The sequence below is a fragment of the Perca fluviatilis genome, chromosome 7, assembly GCF_010015445.1.
Source record: "Perca fluviatilis chromosome 7, GENO_Pfluv_1.0, whole genome shotgun sequence".
NCBI classification, from domain to species: domain Eukaryota; kingdom Metazoa; phylum Chordata; class Actinopteri; order Perciformes; family Percidae; genus Perca; species Perca fluviatilis.
Window position 1 is genome coordinate 14455626 of NC_053118.1, and position 13595 is coordinate 14469220.

The following is a 13595-nucleotide window of genomic DNA, read 5'->3' on the forward strand; positions in this document are numbered from 1 at the left end:
CATGTACTATGGAAGTCTCTAATGACCTGTGCAGATATGAGAATTCAAGGGACAGACCCTTTATCAGAAACAGAAAGTCTAGAAAAACATTCAAATGAAACTGAAAGAAAAAGTACTTTTTTTTAAAGTACTAATAATCTTATTTTCTTAAAACAAGAAAAAACCTGTCAGTGGTGTGAGAGTATCTCACCTGTTCCCAGTAAAACTGAAACAGCATTTTCCTAAAACCAGTGCATCGTTCTATTGTTTAAAATCTGACCATCTCTACATTTCAGGTCAGATGTTTGTTTCAAGTGTAGCTCAGCCATGCAAAATGTGTTTGACCCTTTCTCATTCAGGGTAAGTACTGGAAGCACGTATGTTCTTGCGCCAATATCATCTTGCTCAACAGCAGACTTCAAATACACCTCAACACAGGTTTACAGGATGTACATATGACCTGTGAATGATGTTCAGACCAAGGCCTTTCTCTTTCAATGTGTGTAAAAGAGGCTGTGATTCAACTAAAAGTGTGTCCTTACACAGATGTGGTCAGAGGTCCTGGTGATTTATATTCTGTGACTGCGATGCTGAAACTGGTCTTGACTCAATTAATTCCAACAGCCTTACAAGTTCTCTCTGTCATGTCTTGAATAAAAGACATCCTTCCTTTCCCCAGTAGATCCAATTAAAATTCTTTAACTTAACAAACTTTTTGCAATACCAGTATTTGCTCTGATATCTGTTTTTGATGTGAAATGAATAACTTCAGAGAAATCTAACTGCACAGCTCTATCTTGCATCTCATTTCATGTGTCCCCTTGTTTTCCCTCTTTATCCCCTCTGTCACAATCTCTTTAACACTGTCACGACTCTTCTTTTTCTTTCCGTTTCATCTTGTCGCCTGCCAGATGAGTCACTCGTGTTTGTGACAGTGACTCACCCCAGCAACACTACCTCACTGTCCCAGAGTTGTTAAGCTTTCCGGGGTGACAAGTAGAGGTCAGTGTTACTTATCTCTCAAAGGGCCATTTCATCCCATTCAGCGAGTAGGCAGCGATGTACGGGAATAGGCTTCTCTATTCAAAACACACTATTGTTCGGGTCTCTCTGAAACTTCTATTCTCATCTGCCACCCAACCACATGTGCAGACATTAAGTATCCCGACTCATACATGTGCAGTGCAGACGTACAGGCTGTGCATGTACAGATGAACAGGACTTTCAGATACTTCAAAAGCACTTCATATATACTTCAAAATAGTCTTCAAAATATTTAGTAATTGGCCAAAAACTGGAAAGACTCTTATATTTATATACTATTGACAAGATACAAAATATCAAAAAATACAGCCAATACTACAACTATGGTTTAATTGACTAACTAAATGTACTTCAACACATTTCGTCCGTCAACAGACAGTATACACAGCTAGAAAAAAACACCGGTACCTAACGGAGAACTAATTTAAACGCAATTACAATCACAGTTTATAACTGAAAAGGAACTAGCCACATATGCCAACTATAGTAAAGGTCTACTAGGCATCTAACAGGGCTCCAAATAAGCCAAATCATTGTTTGAAATATCTCAATTACTGTCGTGAATATGACAAAAAAATGGTAAAAAAAAAACTAAATATAATTCAACCCAAAATATTTACCACCTTTTTAACAAATTTTTTTTTAAATGTATTATAGACACAAATCCACATGCGGACGCATACTGGTTCTGTAGTGGCAAATGCATAACCCTTTAATTTGAACCATCAACACGGTGCTGCTTCATCACATCTCATTTTCTAAAACTAAACATAAAATACGATGAGTAGTTATTCCAGACCTGAAAAGAATACGGTTGCAGTACAGGTGCGCCACAGTAGAAGACGGGTTATAATAGAATAGAGTTACTCCGATCCAAAAATGATGTCATTTACAACAAGCCAGCCTAACTGTATTTGGCAACATCGTGTTGGCAGCACTGATGAGAAATGTAAGCAGATCATGATGGATGGTGAAATATTAGGTTAGAGCATTGGGACCTGTACTTTGAATGATGCAATATATTTTAGAAAGGTTTCCTCACATGACAGCATAGCAGCCAAAAATACATTGACACAAGTTTTCTTTTACATGTTTTTCACCCTCTCTCTTCCTACAGTATGTTTCACTACCAGGCCCACTGCTCTATATAAAACTACACCCCCTCCTCTCCCACATCTGTTAAAGTGTACAGACATGAGCACAGAGCACAGGCTCAACTTGTCTCCCATAAGTGAATTATAATCGCCCTCTCCTCAGGGGGAGGTTGGGTTTTCTAACGTTCAGCTGACCACAGCTTTCCAAACTTACTCTCATACTGCCAGGTCTAACACAAAATCATCCCTGACAGAAACGCAACACTCTCTTCCTCTTAAATGCTGCAACAAGTTAAACATTTTTGGATCAACCCCTGGAATACAGCATCTTTTTTCGAACTACTGTTTTCTGCTTTTTAGACTTTTCTTCGCGTCATACGGGTTTCTGAATGTATCCTGCCTTCAGTCTCCGGGTGAGCTGTTCAAAATGTGCAGGGCTTTCTACGTCAGGAGCCGAGACGAGGTGGCTAAGCTTGGCATGCTAGCTCGTTCTCACTGGCAAAACACTGCTACAACACACACTATTTCACCATAATCTACAAAAGAGCTACTTACATGTCCTTGTTCTGCAGGTATTCCACGCAAAATTGGTGCGCCCTCGTTTAGAAGAAGTCTCCCGGCTAATCCTGCCTTGTACTAACTGAAGTTGTAGAAACAAACAGCTAGCTGATGTGATCCTTACCTAGCTACTGCGCATGTGCACCTCCCAACAAAGATGGGATAGAAGTGCGATGCCTCACTCTGTAGCTAAAACAGAGACCTGAACACACAGGGTGAAAAAAGGAGCTGCAGCAATGTGCAGTACAACAAAAATATGGTGTTTTTTGAAAATTAAACCATGTAAACCTATTCTGGTACAACCTCTAAATACAATTATGAACCTGAAATGAGCATAATATGGGCACTTTAAACTTTAGCATAGACGTTTAAACTCTTCATCAATTATCTCCATCACCTCTCTGCCGTGTCATTTATAGTACTGGATTGATAACATTACACCGTCTCTGACACTGACAGTAGCACAAATCGGCAAAGGTTTTGTTACAGTGTTCATCAGTTACATCGCAACATCCTTTAATCCATAACCTTCAATTATCACATTCTCTTCCTTTAGCTTCTCATCTGCTTGCTTTCACTCTGATCGCTTTATTTAATTCCAATTTAAGGGGAAAAAACATCATAATATAATTTTCTGCATGAAAAGTTTTCTTAAAAGTATTTTAGGACCCAGAATAATCTGTGGTGGAAATATCCTGAAACAGATTTCTTTAACCTATAAGGCCCTATCTTGCACCCAGAGCAATTGACTTTGTACACAGACGCATGTATCGTTCCTATTTTGCACCCGACGCACAGCGGACTTTTCCCTCCACAGACGTCGGTAAATTAGGTTGCGTTCCCGGGGGCGGTTCAGCGAAAAGAGGAGGCGTGTTCAGGCGCAAACGTTCCCTAGTGCTATTTTGCAGTTTCAGAAAACAACAGACCAGGAAAAACCTGGTCTAAAGTCAGTGGCGCTAGTCTAAAGTCAGTGGTGGGTTATTCAGATGCTATTTTAGGGGCACATGCTTGGCCATAATGTAGCGTGTGCACAACGCGCATACACTTTGCTTCTCTCAGCTACACGGAGGCAGCAGTTCCCATTTTTGCAAAGGAAAAATATTACTGAAAATGCGCTTCATGCGCATGAATCATGGATGTGTTGATGACATAAATGAGGAAATATTAGAGGACTTATGGATGATGTTGAACTACGGCGGGATTGGACACTTGAGGGTCCGGTAGTGGCAATGCACGATGCGCTCCTGGTGGAGCAGGTGGACGGAGATGGAGTGGGGGGAGGAAGAAGGGGCACAACAGGAGCAGGTGGTGCATTTGGAGGCCCACGCTTCATGGCTGCAGCAATCCTCTTCAGACTTGAGGAGATGCGCCCGAGAGGCCGCAGCACCATAGCCACCCGGTCAAGACGGGTATTTATTACTTTGCCGCATCCCGGACAGCTCCCGCTGGCGTGCGCCAGGCAAATCCGCCGTCATAATAGCAATCCGCCATGGAACAAGCGCGCCTGCTCTTAAAGGGAATGTGAGATGACGCTCTGATTGGTTTATTGCATGTTACGCCCAAACCACACCCAGCTACTTCAGAACAACCCATTTTAGATTTGTGTCGGGCGCAAGACTCATTTATCCTGCCGTTATAATAGCAACAGCGCCAGAGATCCGCCCACAAAGCTACTTGCGTTTCGCATTTGATAGTTGCGTTTCAGATCGTTAAAATAGGGCCCATAGTCTCAAAAAGACCTGATTCCAAGCAGTCTTAGTCTAGTGACCTTAGATGAGCCTACCCAAGTTAAAAATATCAGTAAATGATGTCAAACACCATATACAGTACGTTAGTCTGTGTTGCTTTCACTATCCTCTGCATACATTGTAAATGTTTCTCGCAACCACAAACACCAAATAAAATGACTCAAACGAGTCTCAAGATGTAGGCTTTGGGGCTGTACTATTTATCAATCGCTGTGTTTGTGTAATTTATGAGTGGGTACCAAAGAGAGTTTCTGCTAATTCCCCAAGAGCTCCTAGAGTATTGGTAAGCTTAAATAAGGGGCCCTGGGAAAGACTGTCTCCACTTACGGTAATTTGGTTGTTTACTTGCATGCAATAACTTTCAGAAATGCTGAGCTCAAATATACTTCACTTTTTACGCTGCTTTAAGCGTACTATACACTGAAGCTAGAATCTCCATCAGCCCTATCTAACTCCTTTCACTGAATTGTAAGTTAGCATGAGATTTTATGATGACAAAGTTTAGGATTATTCATCTGTTTACGCTTACTTATCCAAGAGCAACAGTTTCATCGCACCTACAAATACATACATACATACAACTCAGCCATCTTGCAAGACAGGTGCTTTTTTTCCTTAACTTTCAATTGTCTCTTCACCATTGAGTCAGAAAATCATTGGCCTATTGGAGATAAAGCAACTCTGACCTCATGTGCAATGCATTGTCTATTTCCATCACCTTCTGTTCACACATAAGCGGATCAATATGTTTAACCTACATATCTGTAAATGAAAAGCAGCTCAATGTGTGTGCTCAATGTCTGTCTCAGTTTTTCCTGAGATAACCCTTGCCCTGCATAATACCGCACTGGTACAGCAACCTTTTACACAGCCACTGTGTTGTACTGTTATTAGATCACTGGACATTATGGCTCTGTGCGTGCATATGCTGTACAGTAGCACTCATGCTTGAATACATGCCTGCGTGAGAATATGCGCTTGAACTGTCTGTCTGCCCGAGTATGCACGCATGCACGCATATATGTGAATGCACCTGTGTCTGTCAGTGATTGTATTGCATGTATCATCCCACCCAAAAATCCATGAGTTTCTGTGTAGGTACAGTCTGTTCATGTGTATGAGTGTGTGTTTTTGTCTGTATGTGAACAGTGTGTGTTGGGCCTGCAGGGCTCTGCCCCTTACCTAGCCCTAGCAGCGGGTGGTGTTCAACAAGTGCCCAACTGTTGTCATCCACACAATGGCTTTTATAAACCAGGAGCTGGCACAGGTCCCTGGCTGTCATGTCGGCTGGGATCTCCACTACTTTACCCATACCGTCTTCAGTGAAGATCTTCACAATCTATAAAGAGAAAATATATTAGAGGTCAGTTATAATAAACAGAGATCATTTCAAGGTGTTGTGGTAAAGTGCAAGTACAAAATGCTTTCAAACTATAAAGGAGTCTGTGATATGATAAAATAAAGCAAAGGTTTGATAGACCTTTTTAAGATACAAAGGATACATTTAGAATCAGATTATGTTAACGCCACAGGGAATACTAAGCTGTGATAAAGTCGTTTAACACAAAGCATTTTTGAAAACTGCCTAATAGGTGGGTGAAGCCAGCAATTTTCTTCAAACACTAGCATAGTATTTATTATATAGCACCCAATACCCTATAGCATAAAGAGGCCTGTAATCATAGCACACAATAGACTTTTTAAAACTACGTAGCAATTGTGGTGTTAGAAATCAGAGACAAGCATTTCTTAGAGCAACTTGTTGGTGTAATATAGAATCAAATATACTGTAGTGTATAACAAATATCGGCTCTCTGTCTGCACCAAATGGATACGTATTGTACTGTGGCTTAAGAGGAAATAAGCATGGTGTTTCCAATTATAGCTTATCAAGAACATGTATGCAAGTATCCAGAGATAAGACATGGCCATTGAATATGCTTCAAGCTTAACTTCACAGACACAAGTTATTTTTTACCCATAACTTAATATGTTGAAATTGGGCCAGTAATAATCCAATCCATGAATAACACCTGCTTGCATTTTGATGCCATTAATAATACTGACTCAAGCAAGTACTCACACACGTTGAGCCACTACTTATCTGTCCAGTATAACATACTGTATGGCAACAGTGCATCAGGCTCCACTCTAAGATCTCATCTGTGTAAGAGACATCCATGTACATCCAGATATTCTTCAGTATATACTGTAGGTAAGCTTTCCCTTGTTAGATATCAACAAATAATCCAGAAAAAGAGAAGAGAAATATAACTGTCATCCCTATTTTGGTAATATAGTCCGAAATCTACGTCCACTAAGTCCACAGGTTGGCTTTTCAAACCTGCAGAGGAATCCAGGATTGTTAGCCTACACAGGAATCCAGCCAACAAAGTCTACACATGTCACGTATGCACACTTCCCACATAATAATATCATGACAAAGACATTCTGTTCTCTTCTTGAGCAAAGATGTAGCTTATAGCATCACAGTTTGCACAAACCAGGCCTGAGGCGCTCTCTCAGTCCAAAATGTTCAAGACGAAAATCATGCAAAGCTGCTAACGTATTGGACTCTTTTTCTTTTTACTGCTCTGCTCACATCTCGAAAAAAACAAATTGTCTTTAGCCTTTAAGGTATTTATACATTCCATGTACCACTTTAAATCGGTTAATCATAGCAGCACTTCAAAGAGAAATAGTTTTAACATGTAAAAAGAGAAGGAGGCGAAGATAGGCAGAGACACACAAGGAGAGATAAGAGACACAGAAAGCGAGCGGTCTTACCTCCACGGCCCGCAATAGGCAGCAGTCCGGGGAACACGAAGGCATTTTTGGAGTGAGCCTGGCTCCCCCCACACACACACACATACACACACACTGACTCACACAGTAACTAATACAGAAAACCTTGCTGTTATGTCGTCCTGTCTCCTCCAGAAAAGAAAGATTCAAATTTGAGTGCCGACAGTTGACAGTTGCAGTTGTGCTACCTGTCACATAGCCTGTAGACTAGTCCTAGTGGTAGACTAGGCCGTCAGCTTTGTCTTTCAAAAAAAAAAATGTCTGTGTGACCTGAAGCCGCACACAGGACAGGGACACAGAGACAGTCAGTGATCAGATGGCAGCAGGTACAGTACACTGTTTCCAGTGCCGGTTGAGTCTGACAACTATATTTCGTTCTCTCCTTCTCTCGCTCTCACCCTCCCTCTCCCTCTCTCTCTCTCTCCCTCACAAAGGGTTACAGCCTCAGCCATGGGCTCCGAGGCACACTGAATCAAACCACACGCTCACCAACCAATCATAAGGCTGCAGCAGGCTGATGTAATCATTCCCACACAGACCCAGGCGCACACACACACAAGCACACAGAGGCACACAGACACACACACACTCTCTGAAAGGCAAACACACTCCAGTAGACACACAGACGCACAGTCATGCACAGACGCAGCCAACTTTTTCAGACCTCTTGCGAGCTTCTCCGCTTCAGTTTCTTTTCAGAGCTCTAAGCAAGAGGGTTCATTTGAGAAGGGTGTGGGGCAGTAAGGAGGAGGTGGAGCAGGAAGAGGAAGAAAGGATAAAGAAAGGAGTAAAAAGTCTGTCTTTGTCGCTTTTCTTGTCTCCAAAATGTTCAGAAGTTTTCAAGTGAGGGCTTGTTGGCTTTTCTCTTCTTCTTTGCATCTCTTTTCCTCTCCCTCCCTTCCTCCGTCCTTCCCTCCTTCCCTGTGGCTTAACTTTGAACTTCCCAGTCAGATCTAACAAGACTCATTACAGAGCAAATGAAATGAAACAAACCTGGGGCAGCACTTGACCACTCCAACATTCTCCTCCTTCCCTGGTGGCTAGCTTCGTGCCAACATTCTTTCTCTCTAAAGAACAAAAAACCTGGAGACTTTTGCACACACATGCACATGAACACACAGCAACCCCCCCACACACACACACCCCTCCTTTTAACTAAGATATTTAATACGGCATCAGACAAAAGCCTTGACACACCCCGTCTGGGAGAGGCAAGACCAGCTTTACGTTGTCCTTGAAGCAAGTTCTTGTTTTCTAAATGAGTGTGTGTGTGTGTGTGTGTGTGTGTGTGTTTGTACATGTGTATGTGGGGGTGGGGGTGTGATCCAGGACCAAGCAGTTCCACAGAAGGAAGGAGGAAATTGTGGTAAAAGTGGGAGCAGTCAAAGCGATATAACTTTATTTACTATAGCGAGAAACTTTGGGGAGAGAAAGGGGGAGCCTGTGGCTGGGGGAGGGGGTGGAGAGAGAGCAAAGTGCATATATGTGTGTGTGAATGATTGCACATGCACACAGGCACGTATGTGGGTGTGTGAGTGTGGGAGTTAAAGAGAAACAGGACACAGACAGACAGACGAGAGAAGTGAAAAAGAGTGGGAAGCAGTAAGAGAGAGAGAGAGAGAGAGAGAGAGAGAGAGAGAGACTGTCTAGTGACACACTGCAGTAGAATGTGTAGTATGAATGCTTCCTACTGTTAACTACATATCTAGCCAGCACAGCTGTCTTTCCCACCCACCCCCTCCCTGCCACTACACTCACGCAGACACACACCCTCATCTACGTCACAGTTAGTCAGCCAGAGGGGAAAGCCCCAAGAAGGCTGCACACATCACACATGCTACAATACAGGGTTTTACATATAGTGCTGTAATTATAAGAGTTGCTCAATCAGTCCATTAACCTCAACCCTTTTGACAAAGAATTAATTGTAATTGGTTAGAAGGTTTTGGAGATATGGTCTACCTTTTGCCATAGTTTTGATGTCTAGAAGACAGGAAGGATAATCCAACATGGTTTCTGTTGTTTTAGACAAGAACAAGAACCCAGGAAAACCCCAATGTTTTCCATTGGTGCATAAGAAGTCAACACACTTTGTGTGACCTGGCCTGGCTTTAATACGACAGGTTCGGCATGGGTTTCTATTTAACATAACAACTACAAGGTTATCATAATCCAGAAGTGGGGTCCAGTGTTTGTTTTGCCACAACTAAGAGTCAAGTCTTGTCATTCAAGTCCAAAGTCAAGTTCCATCCCTGACAGTTTGTTCAATTCATAAACAAGATGTTTTTTCATTTAATGCAGAGGTTCATATGTAGTAGCAGTATTAGTTCTAGCTTGGTCGTGCACTCTGAAGCCAGTGAGGTATCATTATCTTGGTACTGGAATAGCAGCTTTTACTCGTTAGTCAGAGTGAGTATGCAAACAGGGGCCGCCCACCTAGAGCCAGGTTCTGTCCGAGGTTTCTGCCTGTTAAATGAAAGTTTTTCCTCACCGCTGTTCCACCAAATGCATGCTATGCTCTTGGGGGGAAATGTTGGGTCTCTGTAAATTATAGGGTGTGGTAGACCTACTCTATCTGTAAATGTCCTGAGATAATGTCTGTTGTGATTTGACACAATACATAAAACTGAATGGAAAATGTAACTAAAATCTGGGGGATAGCATGAACCTTCAGTCGCATTATGCCCTCCCAGTAAACCCTGATGGAGCAAGGACAAATATGGCAAAGTGCAGGAAAGAAACTGGGAAATAAATACAAATGATATACATATAAAAATGTATGGAAATCCACCCCATCTGCCATGTCAAATCCCCAATGCACAACACAACAACCCTATCCAAGCGAAGTCTTGTTTAATGCCATGGTTTAGTAAGGAGTTATACTTTCCAAACTGGTCACACAGAGGTCAAATGCAGGGTGATCACATGTCAGAGACACATTTGGAATAGTTTATTGCAAGAGGATATATGGGACAAAATATGTGATAGGTGATAAGAAACATAAGGAGGCTTGGCTGGTTTAGGGACATATCAGGACAAACCGTAGGTAGCAGGCAGCAATAAGTAGGAAAAATAATAACCAGCATCTGCAGAAGCAGCATGAATCATCAGAAAAGTATCTCCTTGTGACATTATAAAGACCATCTCATCCATGTCTTTAACTGTGACTGGTGATTTATACAGTCAGATGATACGGATAAGCTGAGTGTTCATGACTTCAAAAAAAATGACCAAATGTAGACTAGGGGTGGGAGCTGATCCATCATTAGCTGTGGAAATCTTATCTTGCAGTGTGGAAAAGCCATTAAACTGCCTCATGAGTGGAAGGAATGACAAAGCAGACAGTGATGACAGCAGAGTGACATGATTCAACTGACCTACTCTACTTCTCGGTCTTCTTAAAAGGCAAAGAATAGACATGTGGGTAAAAAATGAGGTAGGCAAAAGTAAGGAAGAAAGATAGAAAGAGAAACAAAAAGAAAGAAAAACAGAAAGAAAGAGAAACAGAAAGAAAGAAAGAAACTCCTATCTTCTAATGCTTTTAAGAGTGTTCTCATTTAGATGGACGAGTGTGGAAGAGCTGGGCCTCTCAACCTCTCTGATGACTCAGGTCTGATAACTGCCCTGTGATGTAATCCCCCAGGGAGAGATTGAGAGCTTCAGGCATCACTCACACACCCCCCCCACCCCCCCCCCCCCCCCCCCCCCCCCCCCCCCCCCCCCCCCCCCCCCCCCCCACACACACACACACAACACACACACACACACACACACACACACACACACACACACACACACACACACACACACACACACACACACACACACACACACACACACACACACACACACACACAAAGACAAAGCTAGACAGAAACTAGACAGGTGCAAACAGACACAGAAAAAGTAAACTGCACTGTATGAGAACTAAAGTACACAAGTGTGTGTGTGCACGCCCAGCAGCTCACACGCATACACACATCCATCTCTTCGAGAATTGGCTGCTGGTCTATAAATAGCTCCACTGGTATTATGTACACATTACAAGCCATTACATCAGAAAGGAGTTACTGTGGCAGATTACAATTCTAAAAGACTATTAGCCATTAGGCATACAAGCCCGCGCACACATTAGGATCCATTACATGTGGACAATGTTGTGAAACAGTTTAAAAAGTCAGGCAACCTGGATAAAAGCTGCATAAGGGAGAGGAAACATCAGTGTTGTTAAACAGCAGAGACAAAGCATCATTGAGAAATTATAATCATTTATTGGAAAAAAGACACACCATATGTTCATATGTGAATGTAACCCCAATGTCAGCTCTTCCTGGAACATCGACGCAACAAGGAAATTCTTTTCGATTAACATGCCAGGGACTTTCTTGCCCTGAGTTGAGCCTTCATGCTGTGTACAATTATGGCCTACCCTAACCTTAGCCACAGCATTTAAATGAACCTTAACCATCTATAACATCAACATCTAAATGACTAAGCTTGTTGGTAGCAGTACGCACAATATTTGGAGCAAAAACGATTCACTTGCTGTATTCTCAGAGCTCTTATAGTACACTCTAGAATACTCTTGACCTATTAATCCAGGGGTTAGTAATAAAATAATGATTTTAAAGAGATTGACTAGGTATGATAAAGTTTAATGTCAGTTTTTAGATTAGATACAACACAACATGAAAATGAAGAGTCCCTGGAGAGACTTGATTGTGAGAGCAGAAGGCAGAATAAATTATATAGTTTTTAGGATATAAAAACAGAAAATGGAGGGTATAAAACATTACATTGTTGATTATTCCAACAGAACCAAGTCAGAAAAAAATATAAAAACATCCACAACACTTTCAACATTGAGCTATATTACTTACAACCCTCTATTTGTGTTGCCAAAAAAGAACTGTAGCTATTGATAAGCTGATTTGGCTCACACAACCCACCCCAGCTTTATATTCCTATTAACAAGTACTCTCCATAAAGCCCCTCTGGCTGCAATGTGGTGCTGTGTGTGGTCTCGGCCGCCCCTGGAAACTGATGTCCGGATGATGAGATGGAGACACAAAAACCTGAATGGGCCTCAGACAATTGGCCATCCCCGCTTAGCGCCAGTAGTCAGCAGTAGTGGGAAGCACAAGCCAAGAAAACTCTGCTGACTCATGAGGAAGGGACAGTGAACTGTCCCTTGTCATCCAATTACCATGTCAAATTAAGACCCAAGACATAGAGGCCTATCTGGGCTGAGCGAAGCAAAATAAGGCAGAAAGAGATTTAGTAGGCAGGGGACAGAGGGATGAAAAAGGGAGGGAAGAGGGAGGGATGGTTTAGAGAGAGAGAGAGAGAGAGAGAGAGAGAGAGAGAGAGAGAGAGAGAGATGTATGTAGAGAAACTTAGGAGGAGAAGACTCCCAGTGCACACTGACAATACAAAGTCATGTACAATGGCAGACTGCCATTTCAACCACTGTGCAGCCATGCATCAAACCATACACTGTATATTGGGTAGTTAGTTATCCCACAGAGCCTGTTCTGTCTATAAACAATGGAGTCTTAAACACCCATTCAGGGTATCAAGACTTTCCAAGTTGAAGGTTGGAAGATTTTGGAGCTGAGCCAGGTCAAATTTAATTAGCAATGCACAAAGTAGCAGAGATTTAGGTCACAAAAAACATACAAAGCATAAAAAAAACACTGTATGCATATAGAAGGGTATATATATAGTGTATCTGTCCCGCAAATATTAGGAATCTGAAGGTAGTTGTAACTGAGAGTGGGTCTGGGCAAGCTTCATTCGCAGCGCATTTCCAAAGGGGCATCACCAACGGACTCTGCTCAAATGCCTCTGGCTGCAATTGCATAGTCCTTCAACCAATCAGACCAATGATCCGGGTGACGTAGCGGCGACAGCGGCATCAACAGGTTGCTGCCGAAGCGGCGGCCGTCATGTTGAATGTAAACAAAAGGCTGCTCGCCATCGCCATTGTGTAAAGCCCGCCTCACCATTTGTGATTGGTGTAAAGCCCGCCTTAACGGTTGTGATTGGTGCTCTTGGCCAGACTGACTTGCAGAGCAAATCTCAAATTTGCCGTAAGTTCATCAGGGTTTTCCCAGGCTAACTCATTAGTACTTGCTGCAACACTTTCGATGACCTGGTGACCAGTTTCCTGATCTAATCCATTTTATAGTTTGTTCACAACAGAATCAGTCAATTTTCAAGAAGTTTCTACGGAAACATCCCTACACAGCGGCCCTGTCATCCTTTTTAGATTACTTTTTAAATTAGATTTGCACATGCACAGTGTATGGCAGAACACTTCCTGTAGGGCCGTCTAGACAGGGTTATGATGATGCAAGAACAATCT

The 13595-nt window shown here is 42.3% G+C and overlaps 1 protein-coding gene across 3 annotated transcripts in view; it reads right to left on the reverse strand.

Moving 5' to 3' along the window:
* Positions 1 to 13595, reverse strand: part of LOC120562103 (growth factor receptor-bound protein 10-like) — a 66372-nt gene that overhangs the window by 10706 nt on the left and 42071 nt on the right. For 2 of the 3 annotated variants that reach the window (XM_039805580.1, XM_039805579.1), the window contains exon 6: positions 5606 to 5762. In XM_039805580.1, the coding sequence (XP_039661514.1) occupies positions 5606 to 5762 (157 nt within the window). Of the gene's footprint in view, positions 1 to 5605; positions 5763 to 7210; positions 7489 to 13595 lie in introns of those variants that run through there. The other variant, XM_039805581.1, reaches the window with a different exon arrangement.